The sequence below is a fragment of the Gadus chalcogrammus genome, chromosome 2, assembly GCF_026213295.1.
Source record: "Gadus chalcogrammus isolate NIFS_2021 chromosome 2, NIFS_Gcha_1.0, whole genome shotgun sequence".
NCBI lineage: Eukaryota > Metazoa > Chordata > Actinopteri > Gadiformes > Gadidae > Gadus > Gadus chalcogrammus.
Window position 1 is genome coordinate 810,579 of NC_079413.1, and position 14,590 is coordinate 825,168.

The 14,590-nt window shown below is 46.4% G+C and overlaps 1 protein-coding gene across 10 annotated transcripts; it reads left to right on the forward strand.

Moving 5' to 3' along the window:
• The first annotated feature begins 987 nt into the window (after positions 1 to 987).
• On the forward strand, positions 988 to 14,553 carry cdc27 (cell division cycle 27). 10 transcript variants are annotated; one of them, XM_056609802.1, is made up of 22 exons: positions 1,049 to 1,189; positions 1,272 to 1,386; positions 1,502 to 1,588; positions 2,474 to 2,549; positions 3,147 to 3,294; positions 4,454 to 4,579; positions 4,663 to 4,760; positions 4,937 to 5,076; positions 5,721 to 5,941; positions 6,338 to 6,437; positions 6,797 to 6,906; positions 7,225 to 7,324; positions 7,608 to 7,803; positions 8,268 to 8,440; positions 9,157 to 9,309; positions 9,409 to 9,489; positions 9,878 to 10,005; positions 10,264 to 10,381; positions 10,775 to 10,903; positions 11,398 to 11,472; positions 11,995 to 12,157; positions 12,440 to 14,553. In XM_056609802.1, the coding sequence occupies exons 3-22, from the start codon at positions 1,562 to 1,564 to the stop codon at positions 12,514 to 12,516; spliced, it is 2,439 nt and encodes an 812-aa protein (XP_056465777.1). In that variant the 5' UTR covers positions 1,049 to 1,189; positions 1,272 to 1,386; positions 1,502 to 1,561; the 3' UTR covers positions 12,517 to 14,553. The 10 variants fall into 10 exon arrangements, with proteins under 10 accessions (XP_056465735.1, XP_056465717.1, XP_056465777.1 ...); XM_056609785.1 differs by having other exon boundaries at positions 1,058 to 1,189; positions 1,454 to 1,588; XM_056609789.1 differs by having other exon boundaries at positions 1,058 to 1,189; positions 1,467 to 1,588.
• Positions 14,554 to 14,590: the final 37 nt, after the last annotated feature.

The following is a 14,590-nucleotide window of genomic DNA, read 5'->3' on the forward strand; positions in this document are numbered from 1 at the left end:
ATTTGTGGGCCGTGCCCCCCCTAGCGGCCATTGGTGCCCCCCCCCCAGCACAGTCGGGCACAAAAAACAAAACTTTTAGTTAGAATTATTACTATTATGATAAATGTGCAAACTGTAACTTCAATGAAATACAAGAAATACAAGGGGAAATCGCATGATTTTGGTTGTCAAAACCCGCATCCATTTCAAGATTCTGCTCCTCACCTTCAAGGCCCTCCACAACCTCGCCCCTCTATACATCTGTGAACTCCTGCACACCAACACACCCACCCGCACTCTCCGGTTCTCCTCTTCCATTCAACTCACTGTACCCCCCGCCCGCCTGGTCACCATGGGGTCCAGGGCATTCAGCCGATCTGCCCCCCACCTCTGGAACACCCTCCCACCTGACATCCGTAACTCTGACACTCTGTCCACTTTTAAGTCCCGTCTAAAAACACATCTTTTTAAACTGACATATTCAATCTAGTAATTCATTGTCTCCCACCCATTTTACCCCACAAGATACAAATTGTTTCAATGTATCTTGTTCTTGTGTTTTTTATGATTTTTGATTTTTTTTTTTAAACACTGCCCTGTAAGGTGACCTTGAGTGCTATGAAAGGCGCCCTCAAACAAAATTAATTATTATTTATTATTATTTTGAATAGAAGAAAATCTGTGATTAATCGCAAGTTAACTATGACATTAATGCGATTAATTGTGATTAAATATTATAATCGCTTGACAGCACTAATATATATATATATATACAAACATATTTTAGATTTTATTATTTATATATATATATATATATATTATATTATATCTATCTATCTAATCTATCTTTCTATATCCTGGTTCATCTCATATCTGGTTATGGAGTTCAGAGAATGTGAGAATGCTCATATATTAATCTACCATTGAATTCTTAATTATAGGAAGAAATTATTCTTAAAACAATACATAATAAGTATTCTGCTGTTCAAAATAACGCCGACCGTTCGGGTCCACTTCGGGATTTTCCGTCGCAACGCCTTCGAGTGTCTTCGGCTGTGTTCGGCGCTCAACGGTCAGTGGTGTGTTCAAATGTTCGGCAGCGCAGCATTACAAGAGCTACTGTAGCTAACTAACAACTAACTAGCCCGCTGAATCCAGACTAAAGAAAGGCACAGAGACAGTGCAACTCAAACCACTTCCTGCTTTTGGAGTAACTAAAGCTAATTCATGTCCTGATCTCCTCCACAAGCTATGGTTGCTAACGTTAACAAACAACTCTCTTGTTACTGAAGCTGCTGGCTACCTAGCATCCCGGAGACCACAGGGGAGCACAACGAGAAGACATTTCTCTTCCAGAGCTACTGGAGCTATGGTGGCTAACCAGGCAGAGGTCGTGTAATACTGGAGGTATGGTGGCTAACTAACTAGAGCTTGTGTAATACTGAAGCTATGGTGGCTAACTAACTAGAGCTAGTGTAATACTGAAGGTATGGTGGCTAACTGACTAGCCGTCGCACTCAAGAGAAACTCAAGGAGGTGAACCGGGATCTATTCAGCCGGGATATCGGAGTCTCCCTGCGGAATGACGGTGCTACAAGAACCCGTCCAGGTACGACCTGTCCACATCTCGTGATATTAATGTCATTATTATTTGACCAATGAGAGCGGTGTGCTTCATAACCCAGCGAGCTGTCAGCACTTGAGTCCGCCGCCAAGAAAACAAGTGGCCTAGCATCTGGCTAGGCTATCTTTATGGTTAGCATCTGGCTAGGCTATCTTTATGGTTAGCATCTGGCTAGGCTATCTTTATGGTTAGCATCGGGCTAGGCTATCTTTATGGTTAGCATCGGGCTAGGCTATCTTTATGGTTAGCATCGGGCTAGGCTATCTTTAGGGTTAGCATCGGGCTAGGCTATCTTTAGGGTTAGCATCGGGCTAGGCTATCTTTAGGGTTAGCATTAGGCTAGGCTATCTTTAGGCTTAGCACTTGGCTAGGCTATCTTTATGGTTAGCATTAGGCTAGGCTATCTGTAGGGTTAGCATTAGGCTAGGCTATATTTAGGGTTAGCTTTAGGCTAGGCTATCTTCAGGGTTAGCATTGGGCTAGGCTACCTTCAGGGTAGGCTCACAACATCTGACAGTACGACTGGTATGTGAACAGTTACCTGTGCAGCTGGTGGAACAATATGAGCCTCACAATGATGTAAACGCAACATAATTAACTATGTGAGCCTCATACTGTTAATTATGATGCAACTCACTCTTCTGTATGCAAGTGTTTATTCCAGATCATTGTCGAATACATGATCGGTGATCAATGCTACAATTCCCTCATTAACAACAATTAACGTTCAAAACAGAACATTCCGCCAAATGTTTCCTTGGCAACGCTGAAACCATATAATCAAAGCCCCAAATGTTAAAGCGTCAGCTGAGGCGGCCCCAGAGGAAGGCCTTGTTGTTCCAGGTGTGCCTGACGCTCCTGTCTCTGTAGGCTGCGGTGTGGCAGGCCCTGAACCACTATGCTTACATGGACGCGGTGTTCCTGGCTGAGCGGCTCTACGCTGAAGGTAACGAGGATGACAGGGATGTAGAAATGTTTACGTGTGATTATATATATTTATTGGGGGTGAAACGGTGTGTGTGTGTGTTTTGTAATGAACCTTATGGTGTGGTTAATTTGATATTTATTTGAAGTACAGGTAGTTATTGTACATTTATGCTCTCGCTTAATGGTTCATGACCTGTCAACGAGTGCCGGGTGCCATACATAAAAACCTGTCAATTAGTAACCCTCGTCAAGCATCGTTAACGATGTATATCAGAAGCTGTGTGTCTACACGTGTCTGTGTGTGTGTACACGTATCTGTGTCTGTGTGTGTGTGTGTACACGTATCTGTGTCTGTGTGTACACGTATCTGCAGTCTGTGTGTGTGTCAGTGTGTGTACACGTATCTGCTGTCTGTTTGTGTGTACACATATTTGCTGTCTGTCTGTGTGTGTACACCTATCTGCTGTCTACGTGTGTGTGTGTGTGTACACATATCTGCTGTCTGTGTGTTTGTGTGTGTGTGTGTACACATATCTGCTGTCTGGTCCTGTATGATGGGAGCATGGAGACGTGTCTGCGGGATGTGACGAGGCTGTGTGTGAACTCTCTCCTCCAGTGGGCTCGGAGGAGGCCCTGTATCTGCTGGCCACCTGTTATTTCCGCTCGGGGAAAGCGTACAAGGCCTACCGCCTGTTGAAGACTCACACCTGTTCTACACCGCAGTGCCGATACCTGCTGGCCAAGTGCTGCGTGGACCTCAGCAAGTATGAACACGCACTCACCCCAACCTCACTCTCTCCTCAAGCTCCCTCTCGGGTCACTCCCACTTACTCACTCAGAATCTGTCTCTCACTTTGTCACTCACCTACTTTCAGTCTGTCAGTCTTTCACTATCAGCCACTGTCTCTCTCTCTCTCTCTCTCTCTCTCTCTGTCTCTGTCTCTGTCTCTGTCTCTCTCTGTCTCAATCAACTCTCACTCTTAACACATTCTGTCACTCCTTCACTTTCATTCACTCTCACTCTTTCACTCATGCTCTGTCTCTCACGATCAGTCTCTCACTCTCATTCTCTCACTTGTCACTCTGTTACCCACTTAGTCACTCACTTACTTTTAGTCTCACTCTGTCCCTCACTCACTTTCTGATTCCATTCAGACCAGTCTCTACTGGGATTCCATTCAGAACAGTCTCTCTACTGGGATTTGGTCTGAGATGCTGCACAGTGCCTGTAGAAAGCTGTGGAAAACCTTGAGACTACTTTCCCCTGGGATTCTATTGGGACTCAAATGGGAGTGTTTCTACTGTCCCTTGAAGGGGATGGTTAATACTGTCCCTTCAGGGAGAGTGTTTCTACTGTCCCTTGAAGGGGAGTGTTTCTACTGTCCCTTGAAGGGGAGTGTTTCTACTGTCCTTTGAAGGGGAGTGTTTCTACTGTCCCCTGAAGGGGAGTGTTTCTACTGTCCTTTGAAGGGGAGTGTTTCTACTGTCCCTTGAAGGGGAGTGTTTCTACTGTCCCTTGAAGGGGAGTGTTTCTACTGTCCCCTGAAGGGGAGTGTTTCTACTGTCCTTTGAAGGGGAGTGTTTCTACTGTCCCTTGAAGGGGAGGGTTTCTACTGTCCCCTGAAGGGGAGGGTTTCTACTGTCCCTTGAAGGGGAGGGTTTCTACTGTCCCTTGAAGGGGAGTGTTTCTACTGTCCCTTGAAGGGGAGGGTTAATACTGTCCCTTCAGGGAGAGTGTTTCTACTGTCCCTTGAAGGGGAGTGTTTCTACTGTCCCTTGAAGGGGAGGTTTAATACTGGGATTAGAGTGAGTTTTCCTACTGTGATAAAGCCTCAAGGCTCTTAGCATGTGGGAGACAAAAGCAGAAAAATTGTGTCTGCTGTGATTTCATGTGTTGCTGCTGTGATTATCTTGTGGTTCCAGACTAGCAGAAGGAGAGCAGGTCCTCACAGGAGGCGTTTTAAATAAACAGAAGAGTCAAGATGACATCATCACAGAGTTCGGAGATTCCGCCTCTTTCACCCTCTCATTGCTGGGACACATATACTGGTAAATACCGTAATATTCTGACGGAGCTCCACACGCACCGCCAATCACTGTTTCTGATGCTCAACCTGTCCGTCTCTCTGCAGTAAGACGGATCGCGTCGCCAAAGGATCTGAATGTTTTCAAAAGAGTTTAAACCTCAACCCGTTCCTCTGGTCTCCATTCCAGAGTCTCTGTCATCTAGGTACACACACACGTACACGCACACACGCACACACGCACACACGCACACGTGCACACACGTGCACACACGTGCACACACGTGCACACACGTGCACACACGTACACACACGTACACACACGTACACACACGTACACACGACCGTTGTGTAGAGATGTGATGGTGATGTCATCCACCAGGGGAGAAGCTGGATCCAGATCAGGTCTTCAGGCTGTCCTCTCTGCACATCCCTGTGGCCCCGCCTCCTCCAATAAGCCCCGCCCAGAACCCCTCCCATCGCCTAGACACCGCCCTGATGGAGACGCCACAGGACACTCTGGTATGCAAACCCAACGCACCTTAACTCTTCAGTACAAATCCAACGCACCTTAACTCTACAGTACAAACCAAACGCACCTTAACTATACAGTTCTAACCCAACACACCTTAAAGATGAGCTGAACTGAAATTTGAAGTTCAGTTGATATAAGAGATGTACTGTCTGCCTTCTCATTGGTACAATAACTACAAATGGCTGAACTTGCTAAAGGGATTAATTTGTACGGTGAAAGTGTTGTTTATGTTACTGGGCGCCGCCATGTTGGATTTTAACAATCAGCTGCGTCAGTGGTTTTCAAACTGTGGGGCGCGCCCCCCCTGGGGGGCGCCAGAGTTCTTCAGGGGGGGCGCGACGTGAGAAAAAAATAAACCCGAAAAAAAACCTGAAAGTCGATGATTCAAATCATCAGTCGACCTAGTCCTACCATGCAAGTGACGTCATCGAAAATGTCGGTGCTCTAATACTAACAGACGCATTTTCTTCTGTTGCTAAAAAGAACAATATGTTGATTTATAAAATATTTTTCTTAGTCATTTTTTTTTTAATGGTCATAACTAACACGTTATCGATGTTGATTATTTCAGTTCAGTTCATCTTTAACAAATCTTATAATTTATAATGTTTTCTTTCTTTCTTTTGCTCAGGAGTTGAACCGGTTGAATCTTGAATCATCCAACGGGAAGTTGACCTCGGACTCCACGGTTTCGTACATCGACTCCTCGCTCATCTCCCCTGATCCCTGCTCCTTATTGGCTAATTCCGTTTCAATGGGATCAACTGGTTCTCTATTGGGCAAGCCGAACAAACCTAAGAGTGGGCGGAGCTTATTGGGAGGACCGGCAGCCCTCAGTCCACTTACCCCCAGGTAAACACGTGCACACACACACGCGGACAAACACACGCACACACACTGACAGATCTGCTGCTTCTTCACCAGCAGATCCTTAATGTGAAACATGTTTAATGTGTTCCAGGACTAGTGTTCTGTTAGTAAAACATGTTTAACGTGGTACAGGATTAGTGTTCTGTCAGTAAAACATGTTTAACGTGGTACAGGACTAGTGTTCTGTTAGTAAAACATGTTTAACGTGGTACAGGATTAGTGTTCTGTTAGTAAAACATGTTTAATGTGTTCCAGGACTAGTGTTCTGTCAGTAAAACATGTTTAATGTGTTCCAGGACTAGTGTTCTGTCAGTAAAACATGTTTAATGTGTTCCAGGATTAGTGTTCTGTCAGTAAAACATGTTTAACGTGTCATAGCTTTGGAATCCTGGCCCTGGACCCGAGCCCCGGGGATCCCGGGTACCTCCAGAACTACTCCGGTTCTCTGGACGCCCAGCAGACCGCGCCCAGCAAGAAGGTACGTACCTCCACAGCTCCTCTGGGGCGGCAGGAGGCAGGTCGGCTGGTAACCGGAAGGTTGCTAGTTCGATCCCCGGCTCCTCCTAGCTCAGTGTGGAGCCGTCCCTGAGCGAGGCACCTCACCCTGACCCCCCAGCCCGCCGTCGGTGAATGAATGGATGGATGGATGGATGGATGAATGGATGGATGGATGAATGACTGGTTGTAAGCCGCATTGGATAAAAGCTTTAGCATAATCCCGTAATGTAAATGTCAGGGTCTCCGCACCCAGCAAGAAGTCAGTCCAAGTCTGTAACGTATAGAGTATATATTGATCTCATATGAATATAATGTCAATAATAAGCCTTGTGTCTCCAGTCTGTGTCTAGGATCGGTCCGTCCAAGTCGGTCTTCGGCCAGAGTGGAAACGGAAGAGAGGTTCTCCCAATCCCCTTCAGCCAATCACAGGGCTCCGCTCCGCACAGCAGGTAACCATAGTGACTTCACAGCAGGTAACCATAGTGACAGCAAAGCAGGTAAAAATAGTGACAGCATAGCAGGTAACCATAGTGACAGCATAGCAGGTAACCATAGTGACTTCACAGCAGGTAACCATGGTGACAGCACAGCAGGTAACCATAGTGACTTCACAGCAGGTAACCATGGTGACAGCACAGCAGGTAACCATAGTGACAGCACAGCAGGTAACCATAGTGACAGCACGGCAGGTAACCATGGTGTCACCACGGCAGGTAACCATGGTGTCATCACGGCAGGTAACTACATCCTACCTTTGTGTGTTCCAGCACCAGCCCCCAGGTTCTGAGTCCCACTCTGGTCGCTCCGCCAAACATCCAACCCAGACGCTCCACACGACTGTTCACAAGTGCTAGCTCTACTGCCAAGGTAGCATCGCACGCGCACGCACACACACACTCTATATGAGCCTGGGGTCAGTATGTGGGAGCATGGCTGGGCAGCACAGAGCCCTGCTCTCATTAGGCTGATCCTACTGGTGGAGGGGAGCAGTGCAGCTCCACCACTGAGAAGAACCTCTACAGCAGCAGCATGCTGGACAGCCTCAGCACCCCTTGATCACCCCATTGTGTTTTGGATCCCAAGTGTTCCAGTGTCTAAAGCTCTGAGCCAGCTCTGAGCTGACTCTGAGCTTCCACTTCCTCTACTTCAGGAGAACAGTAAGAAGCTCAAGATGAAGTTTCCAACCAAGATCCCCAACAGGAAGACGAAATGTAAAGCGGCCAAGACGGCCAACAGCAACCTGAACGAGAGCCTGGACATCCTGAAGCTGGACTCCTCCATGAACGACAGCAAGGGCCTGTCCACACCCGGATACCAGAGCATCACCCTGCAGAGAGCTGCTACAGGTACACACCGGTTACCATGGTAACACCCTGCAGAGAGCTGCTACAGGTACACACCGGTTACCATGGTAACACCCTGCAGCGGGCTGCAACAGGTACACACCGGTTACCATGGTAACACCCTGCAGAGAGCTGCTACAGGTACACACCGGTTACCATGGTAACACCCTGCAGCGGGCTGCAACAGGTACACACCGGTTACCATGGTAACACCCTGCAGAGAGCTACTACATTACACACCGGTTACCATGGTAACAACCAGAACATCTTTATACAGTATATTACTGTGTTGTAGACATGGTTCTGTCCATATAACTTTATGCTGTATATGAATGTGTTGTAGACATGGTTCTGTACATATACCTTTATATTACTGTGTTGTAGACATGGTTCTGTACATATACCTTTTATATGAATGTGTTGTAGACATGGTTCTGTACATATACCTTTATATTACTGTGTTGTAGACATGGTTCTGTACATGCTGCGGGAGCTGGGCCGAGGCTACCAGGCCCTGTGCTGCTATAACTGCCAGGAGGCGATCAGCATCCTGTCGTCGGTCCCCGCTCACCACTACAACACGGGCTGGGTGCTCACCCACATCGGGAGGGCCTACTTCGAACTGGCCGAGTACACACAGGTGGGCACGCGACGGGATCCATCAGTATCCACCTTGTTTCCGTATCCCATCCAATGCATAGTCTGCTTTTTACTATGCTTCCCCCAAGTCCCTCGGTAATATTATACATGGTCTATATCTATGCAACATTAGAATGTTATAAAAACGCTCAACATTAGGAGGCAGGTGGTCCTGAATCAACGAGACACCCTAATTATACCTGGTTCATGACAATAAGCCTCATTACTCTGGTGTAGAGCCCGACCGATATATCGGCAGGCCGATATCAGGCATTTTCCAAACTCTCTGTATCGGCCGATTAAAAGAAAAACAGCTGTTTTTTTTTGGGGGGGTTATTGTGTTTTTGTTCAAAGGACTTTCAGTTTCATATCTTAAGTTTGTAATTTTAAACATTTTATTTATCAGAGCTTTAATAAATTTGGATTTTGACTTCTCTGTTGTGACAATAAAACAAAGTTCATAAACTGCATTACCTTATTATTTTAGTGAGGACTCATAAATAACTACAAATAACCAATGTTCATGTTTGGTTAAGCGTTTCTGGAATTTACTTTTTATATATATATCGGAATATCAGATTTTTAAATCACCAAATATTTGTATCGGTATCAGCCTTAAAAATCCTTTATCGGTCGGCTCTACTATGGTGGGAACCTTTTGCAGGAACCCTGCTCACAGCAATAGAATGACCTGAAAATGACGTGTGTGTGTTGTAGGCGGAGCGTGTCTTCAGTGAGGTTCGTCGCATCGAGGCGTATCGGGTGGAGGGGATGGAGATCTACTCCACCACCCTGTGGCATCTCCAGAAGGACGTAGCGCTGTCCGCCCTGTCCAAAGACCTGACCGACATGGACCGTCTCTGTCCCCAGGTACTGACCCTAAAGACCTTTTATAGTCTGGGAGGAATGCAGTCTGCCCCACGGCTCGGGACCAAAGCTCTGTTTCATGGTACCTTTGTGTCTCCTCAGGCCTGGTGCGTAGCGGGGAACTGCTTCAGCCTCCAGCAGGAGCACGACATCGCCATCAAGTTCTTCCAGCGTGCCATCCAGGTACCGCCAGAGAGACTCACTTTCACACTTTTCCTGTCCTGTCCTGTCTTGTATGGTCCTGTGTTTATGAGGTCTTCTGGTTTGCCTGCACTCTGCTGGGTTAGTGTTGATGAGGATTTCTGGTTTGCCTGCACTCTGCTGGATTAGTGTTTATGAGGTCTTCTGGTTTGCCTGCACTCTGCTGGGTTAGTGTTGATGAGGTCTTCTGGTTTGCCTGCACTCTGCTGGGTTAGTCTTTATGAGGTCTTCTGGTTTGCCTGCACTCTGCTGGGTTAGTGTTTATGAGGTCTTCTGGTTTGCCTGCACTCTGCTGGGTTTAAGTTTATGAGGTCTTCTGGTTTGCCTGCACTCTGCTGGGTTAGTGTTTATGAGGTCTTCCTGTGTGCAGGTTGATCCAGGATTTGCCTACGCCTACACGCTGCTGGGTCACGAGTTTGCGCTGACTGAAGAGCTGGACCGCGCCCTCGCCTGCTTCAGGAACGCCATCAGAGTCAACAACAGACACTACAATGCCTGGTACCTCTATCTCTACCACTCTACCGGATCCCTATCACTCTGCAACAGACACTACAACACCTTATGTCTATCACTAGCATGTCTCACCCTTATCATGTCTATCACTATCATGTCTAACCCTTATCATCTCTATCACTATCATGTCTTTCCACCACGTCTTTTATCACCTTTCACTTTAATTCCTCCTTCAACCTCATGTCTCTCACTCTACCTTTATCACTCTACATTATTATTGACGATGTGTTGATGTGTTGGCAGGTATGGACTTGGGATGATTTACTACAAGCAGGAGAAGTTCAGTCTGGCTGAGATCCACTTCAAGAAGGCCTTGAGCATCAACCCCCAGAGCTCAGTGATGCTCTGTCACATCGGGGTGGTACGTTGACCATACTGCACTGCACTGCTTCAGTGCTGCAAGTCTCCTAGAGGAGGTGGAAGCAGTCTTCTAGAGGAGGTGGTAGCAGTCTTCTAGAGGAGGTGGAAGCAGTCTTCTAGAGGAGGTGGTAGCAGTCTTCTAGAGGAGGTGGTAGCAGTCTTCTTCTAGAGGAGGTGGTAGCAGTCTTCTTCTAGAGGAGGTGGTAGCAGTCTTCTTCTAGAGGAGGTGGTAGCAGTCTTCTTCTAGAGGAGGTGGTAGCAGTCTTCTTCTAGAGGAGGTGGTAGCAGTCTTCTTCTAGAGGAGGTGGTAGCAGTCTTCTAGAGGAGGTGGTAGCAGTAACAGTCTTCTAGAGGAGGCTCTATCTAACATGATGTGGTTTCTCTGGGTGTGAAGGTCCAGCATGCGCTGAAGAAGTCGGACAGCGCCCTGGAGACGCTGAACAGAGCCATCGGCATCGACCCCAAAAACCCGCTCTGCAAGTTCCACCGCGCCTCTATACTCTTCGCCAACGACAAGTACAAGGTAACGGCATCTATCTCCCTACCTAGTACCTCAACATGGTAACGGCTCCACGAGTACAAGGTGACCGCTTACATCTGGTCTGGAGTGAGACGGTCTCCCGCTGGTCTAGAGTGAGGCGGTCTCCCGCTGGTCTAGAGTGAGACGGTCTCCCCCTGGTCTAGAGTGAGCCGGTCTCCCGCTGGTCTAGAGTGAGACGGTCTCCCGCTGGTCTAGAGTGAGACGGTCTCCCGCTGGTCAAGAGTGAGCCGGTCTCCCCCTGGTCTAGAGTGAGCCGGTCTCCCCCTGGTCTAGAGTGAGCCGGTCTCCCCCTGGTCTAGAGTGAGCCGGTCTCCCCCTGGTCTAGAGTGTGACGGTCTAGAGTGTGACGGTCTAAGCGGTACATTCCCCATCGTCGTTGTGTATTTGTAAGAATGATTATTGGGACTATACTATCCTGGTGGATGGATGACTCTTGTTACGTCGTGGTTCTGATGCTCTTCTGTGTTCTTGTCCAGGCGGCGTTACAGGAGCTGGAAGAATTAAAGCAGATCGTCCCTAAAGAGTCTCTGGTCTATTTCCTCATAGGCAAGGTAGGAGTACGGGTACATTAAGAGAGTCCCAGTAGTGTGTATACTGGGACATTAACATGCATAGAGTCCCAGTAGTGTGTATACTGGGACATTGACATGCATAGAGTCCCAGTAGTGTGTATACTGGGACATTGACATGCATAGAGTCCCAGTAGTGTGTGTACTGGGACATTAACATGTATAGAGTCCCAGTAGTGTGAGTACTGGGACATTAACATGTATAGAGTCCCAGTAGTGTGTATACTGGGACATTAACATGTATAGAGTCCCAGTAGTGTGTATACTGGGACATTAACATGCATAGAGTCCCAGTAGTGTGAGTACTGGGACATTAACATGCATAGAGTCCCAGTAGTGTGTATACTGGGACATTAACATGCATAGAGTCCCAGTAGTGTGTATACTGGGACATTAACATGCATAGAGTCCCAGTAGTGTGTATACTGGGACATTAACATGCATAGAGTCCCAGTAGTGTGCAGAAAGGGTAACTGTGGTCCACATCCTCTCGCTGCCCTGTAGGTCTATAAGAAGTTGGGTCAGACCCATCTGGCTCTGATGAACTTCAGCTGGGCGATGGACCTGGACCCCAAAGGAGCCAACAACCAGATCAAAGAAGCCATCGACAAGCGCTACCTACCAGAGGACGAGGAGCCCGTCACTGAAGACTTTTTATACGACTCTGGTAGGAACCGGGATTTAATGTCTCTTCCTGTTTCAGCATCAGAGCAGGAAGTGCTTTAATGTTTCTTCCTGTTTCAGCATCAGAGCAGGAAGTGCTTTAATGTCTCTTCCTGTTTCAGCATCAGAGCAGGAAGTGCTTTAATGTCTCTTCCTGTTTCAGCATCAGAGCAGGAAGTGCTTTAATGTCTCTTCCTGTTTCAGCAGCAGGAAGTGCTTTAACGTCTCTTCCTGTGTCGGCACCAGAGCAGGAAGTGCTTTAACGTCTCTTCCTGTCTATCAGCAGCAGACGTGGAAGAGAGCAGTATGACGGATGCAGACGACAGCCAATTACACACGGCGGAGAGTGATGATGTCCTCTAGCCCCGCCCCCAAGCCCTCTAGCCCCGCCCACAAGCCCTCTCAACCACTGCAGTAGCTTAACTTCCTGTCTGTTGCCTGGAAACGGATAAGTCAACATTCTAACAGGAAGTAGCTGGGCCTACTGTATGATGTCATCAGTCCTGAATCATTTGACCTGCGTTTGACCCCAACCTCTGAACTCCTCCTGCGATGTGATTGGCTGAACCAGAAGGACAGACTGCTGCTATTCCTGTTTCATCCTTTAGCTCCGCCTCTTTCTCTGCTGTCTGTCGACTTCTTTTATATTTTCTTTTTATCATTTAAATAAAAACCAGTGATGTGATTCTCTTATTGCTCAAAAGTAACTTTTATCACTTTGTATGTACAACTTTTACATTTGAAATATACTCTTCCAATACTATGCTGTTACATATGTACACATACGTCACAACAGTCTTAAGCAAAGGGAGAAGTCGAAAGAGCATGATATCACCTCTTTAAACCCAGCAGCAGACGGCTTCTAACGGTGCGTATCACAGACCGTGGATGTACTTCCTCTCGCCTCGTTATAGTATAGGGGGAGTCATTACCTGCATGACCACCGGGTGGTGCTATAACCAAAGATAAAGGATTTAAACACGGAACTACATCGGGAAGAAAATATACGACCCTGGAGGTCCTGCGCAGCATGTTGGGTGAGATATAATGATTTAAATTATATAACCATTCAAGGATATATTATGTTATCGTTAGGGTTATATGGGTAGGTTGATATAATTGTTTAAATTATATAACCTTTTAAGGATATATTATGTTATCAGGTCTCCAATTAAGCTACTGTTTAACAACTAAAAGTGTATTAGTTATTGGTTTTTAGTATGTTGTTGAACTTGTTAATGCGGTAAGGTTCTTACATTTTCTCCATCCCCAGTCTCTCGACTCTCAGCCACACTAACCATCCTTCCACTCAGTGGCGGTTGGTCTATAGAGAAATATTCACTTGAATATATCTGCCAACTATTATCAATACGGAATAAATCAACAAAAATACATAGCGTTTATCCTCGTTTAATTGTGTGACATGCTTGTCACTGCCAGCAACCATTTAAATGCATCTGAACGTCAATGTTTTGGGCTAGGTTTGTTATTGGTCATTCGAAATAAAGCCCTCCTCCAAGTCAGGGGCGCTGGCCACGTTGAAGTCAAATGTAAGCTCGCTAACTTTTTGCTTTCTGTCAAGCAGAGACAGCTTTTCATTGGCGCAAGAAAATTCGCACTCGGGTCGCACCAGTGTGCGCCCCAGGCCAATGGTATCGCTTTTCTTTTTTGTTTTCACCACTTGATTGGAAAATTCAGCGAATCAATCAAATAGCCTACCTCCCTCAGCAGCATTCGCGCAAAACAACTACATGTAGAGAGGAGATAGATCGCTAACTAGCATAGTGTTGTGAGCACTTTCCACCCTTTTCAGCGGAGGAATTGGACTCCCCAAGCAATGTTGTACTTAAAAGGAGCAAGTAAGTTACATATTAATTTAGTCTTTTGGCCTGTAGCATATAAACAAAATGAAGCACCTGTCCATTATTTCTAACTGCATTTGAAGTAGACATTGGGACTCACAAAATGGACGCTATAGGACAGTGATCTTGATTTGTCTCAATATCAGAATAACAACAATGGGTCAAATAGCAATGGCTGGTGGAATGGCCATAAAGTATGGCCTAAGCTTGTCCAGGCCCTGCAAGTCAGGATGAAGGCTATGATTCTGAATGAATAGTAGGTAAATAGGTAATACGGCCATCCCCCAACATGCACCAGAATACAGGAAATCAAATCTATTAATTTAAAAAAAATTATGAATGAAACGAGATATGAAACAGCAAACAGATACTGGGATACAAGTTTATTAAGATTAAAAGTTATGGCATGTCTCTCTTAAATGATTACTAGTACTGCAGTATTACTACTGGTACTATTGCTACTAGTATTATACTAGTAGTACCACTAGAAATAGCACCAGTAGTACTACTGAAGCAGTTTTCTCTTTCCGTAGAACTAAAGGAAAACCACTGAGGAGCAGGAGGCGGGGCTACAG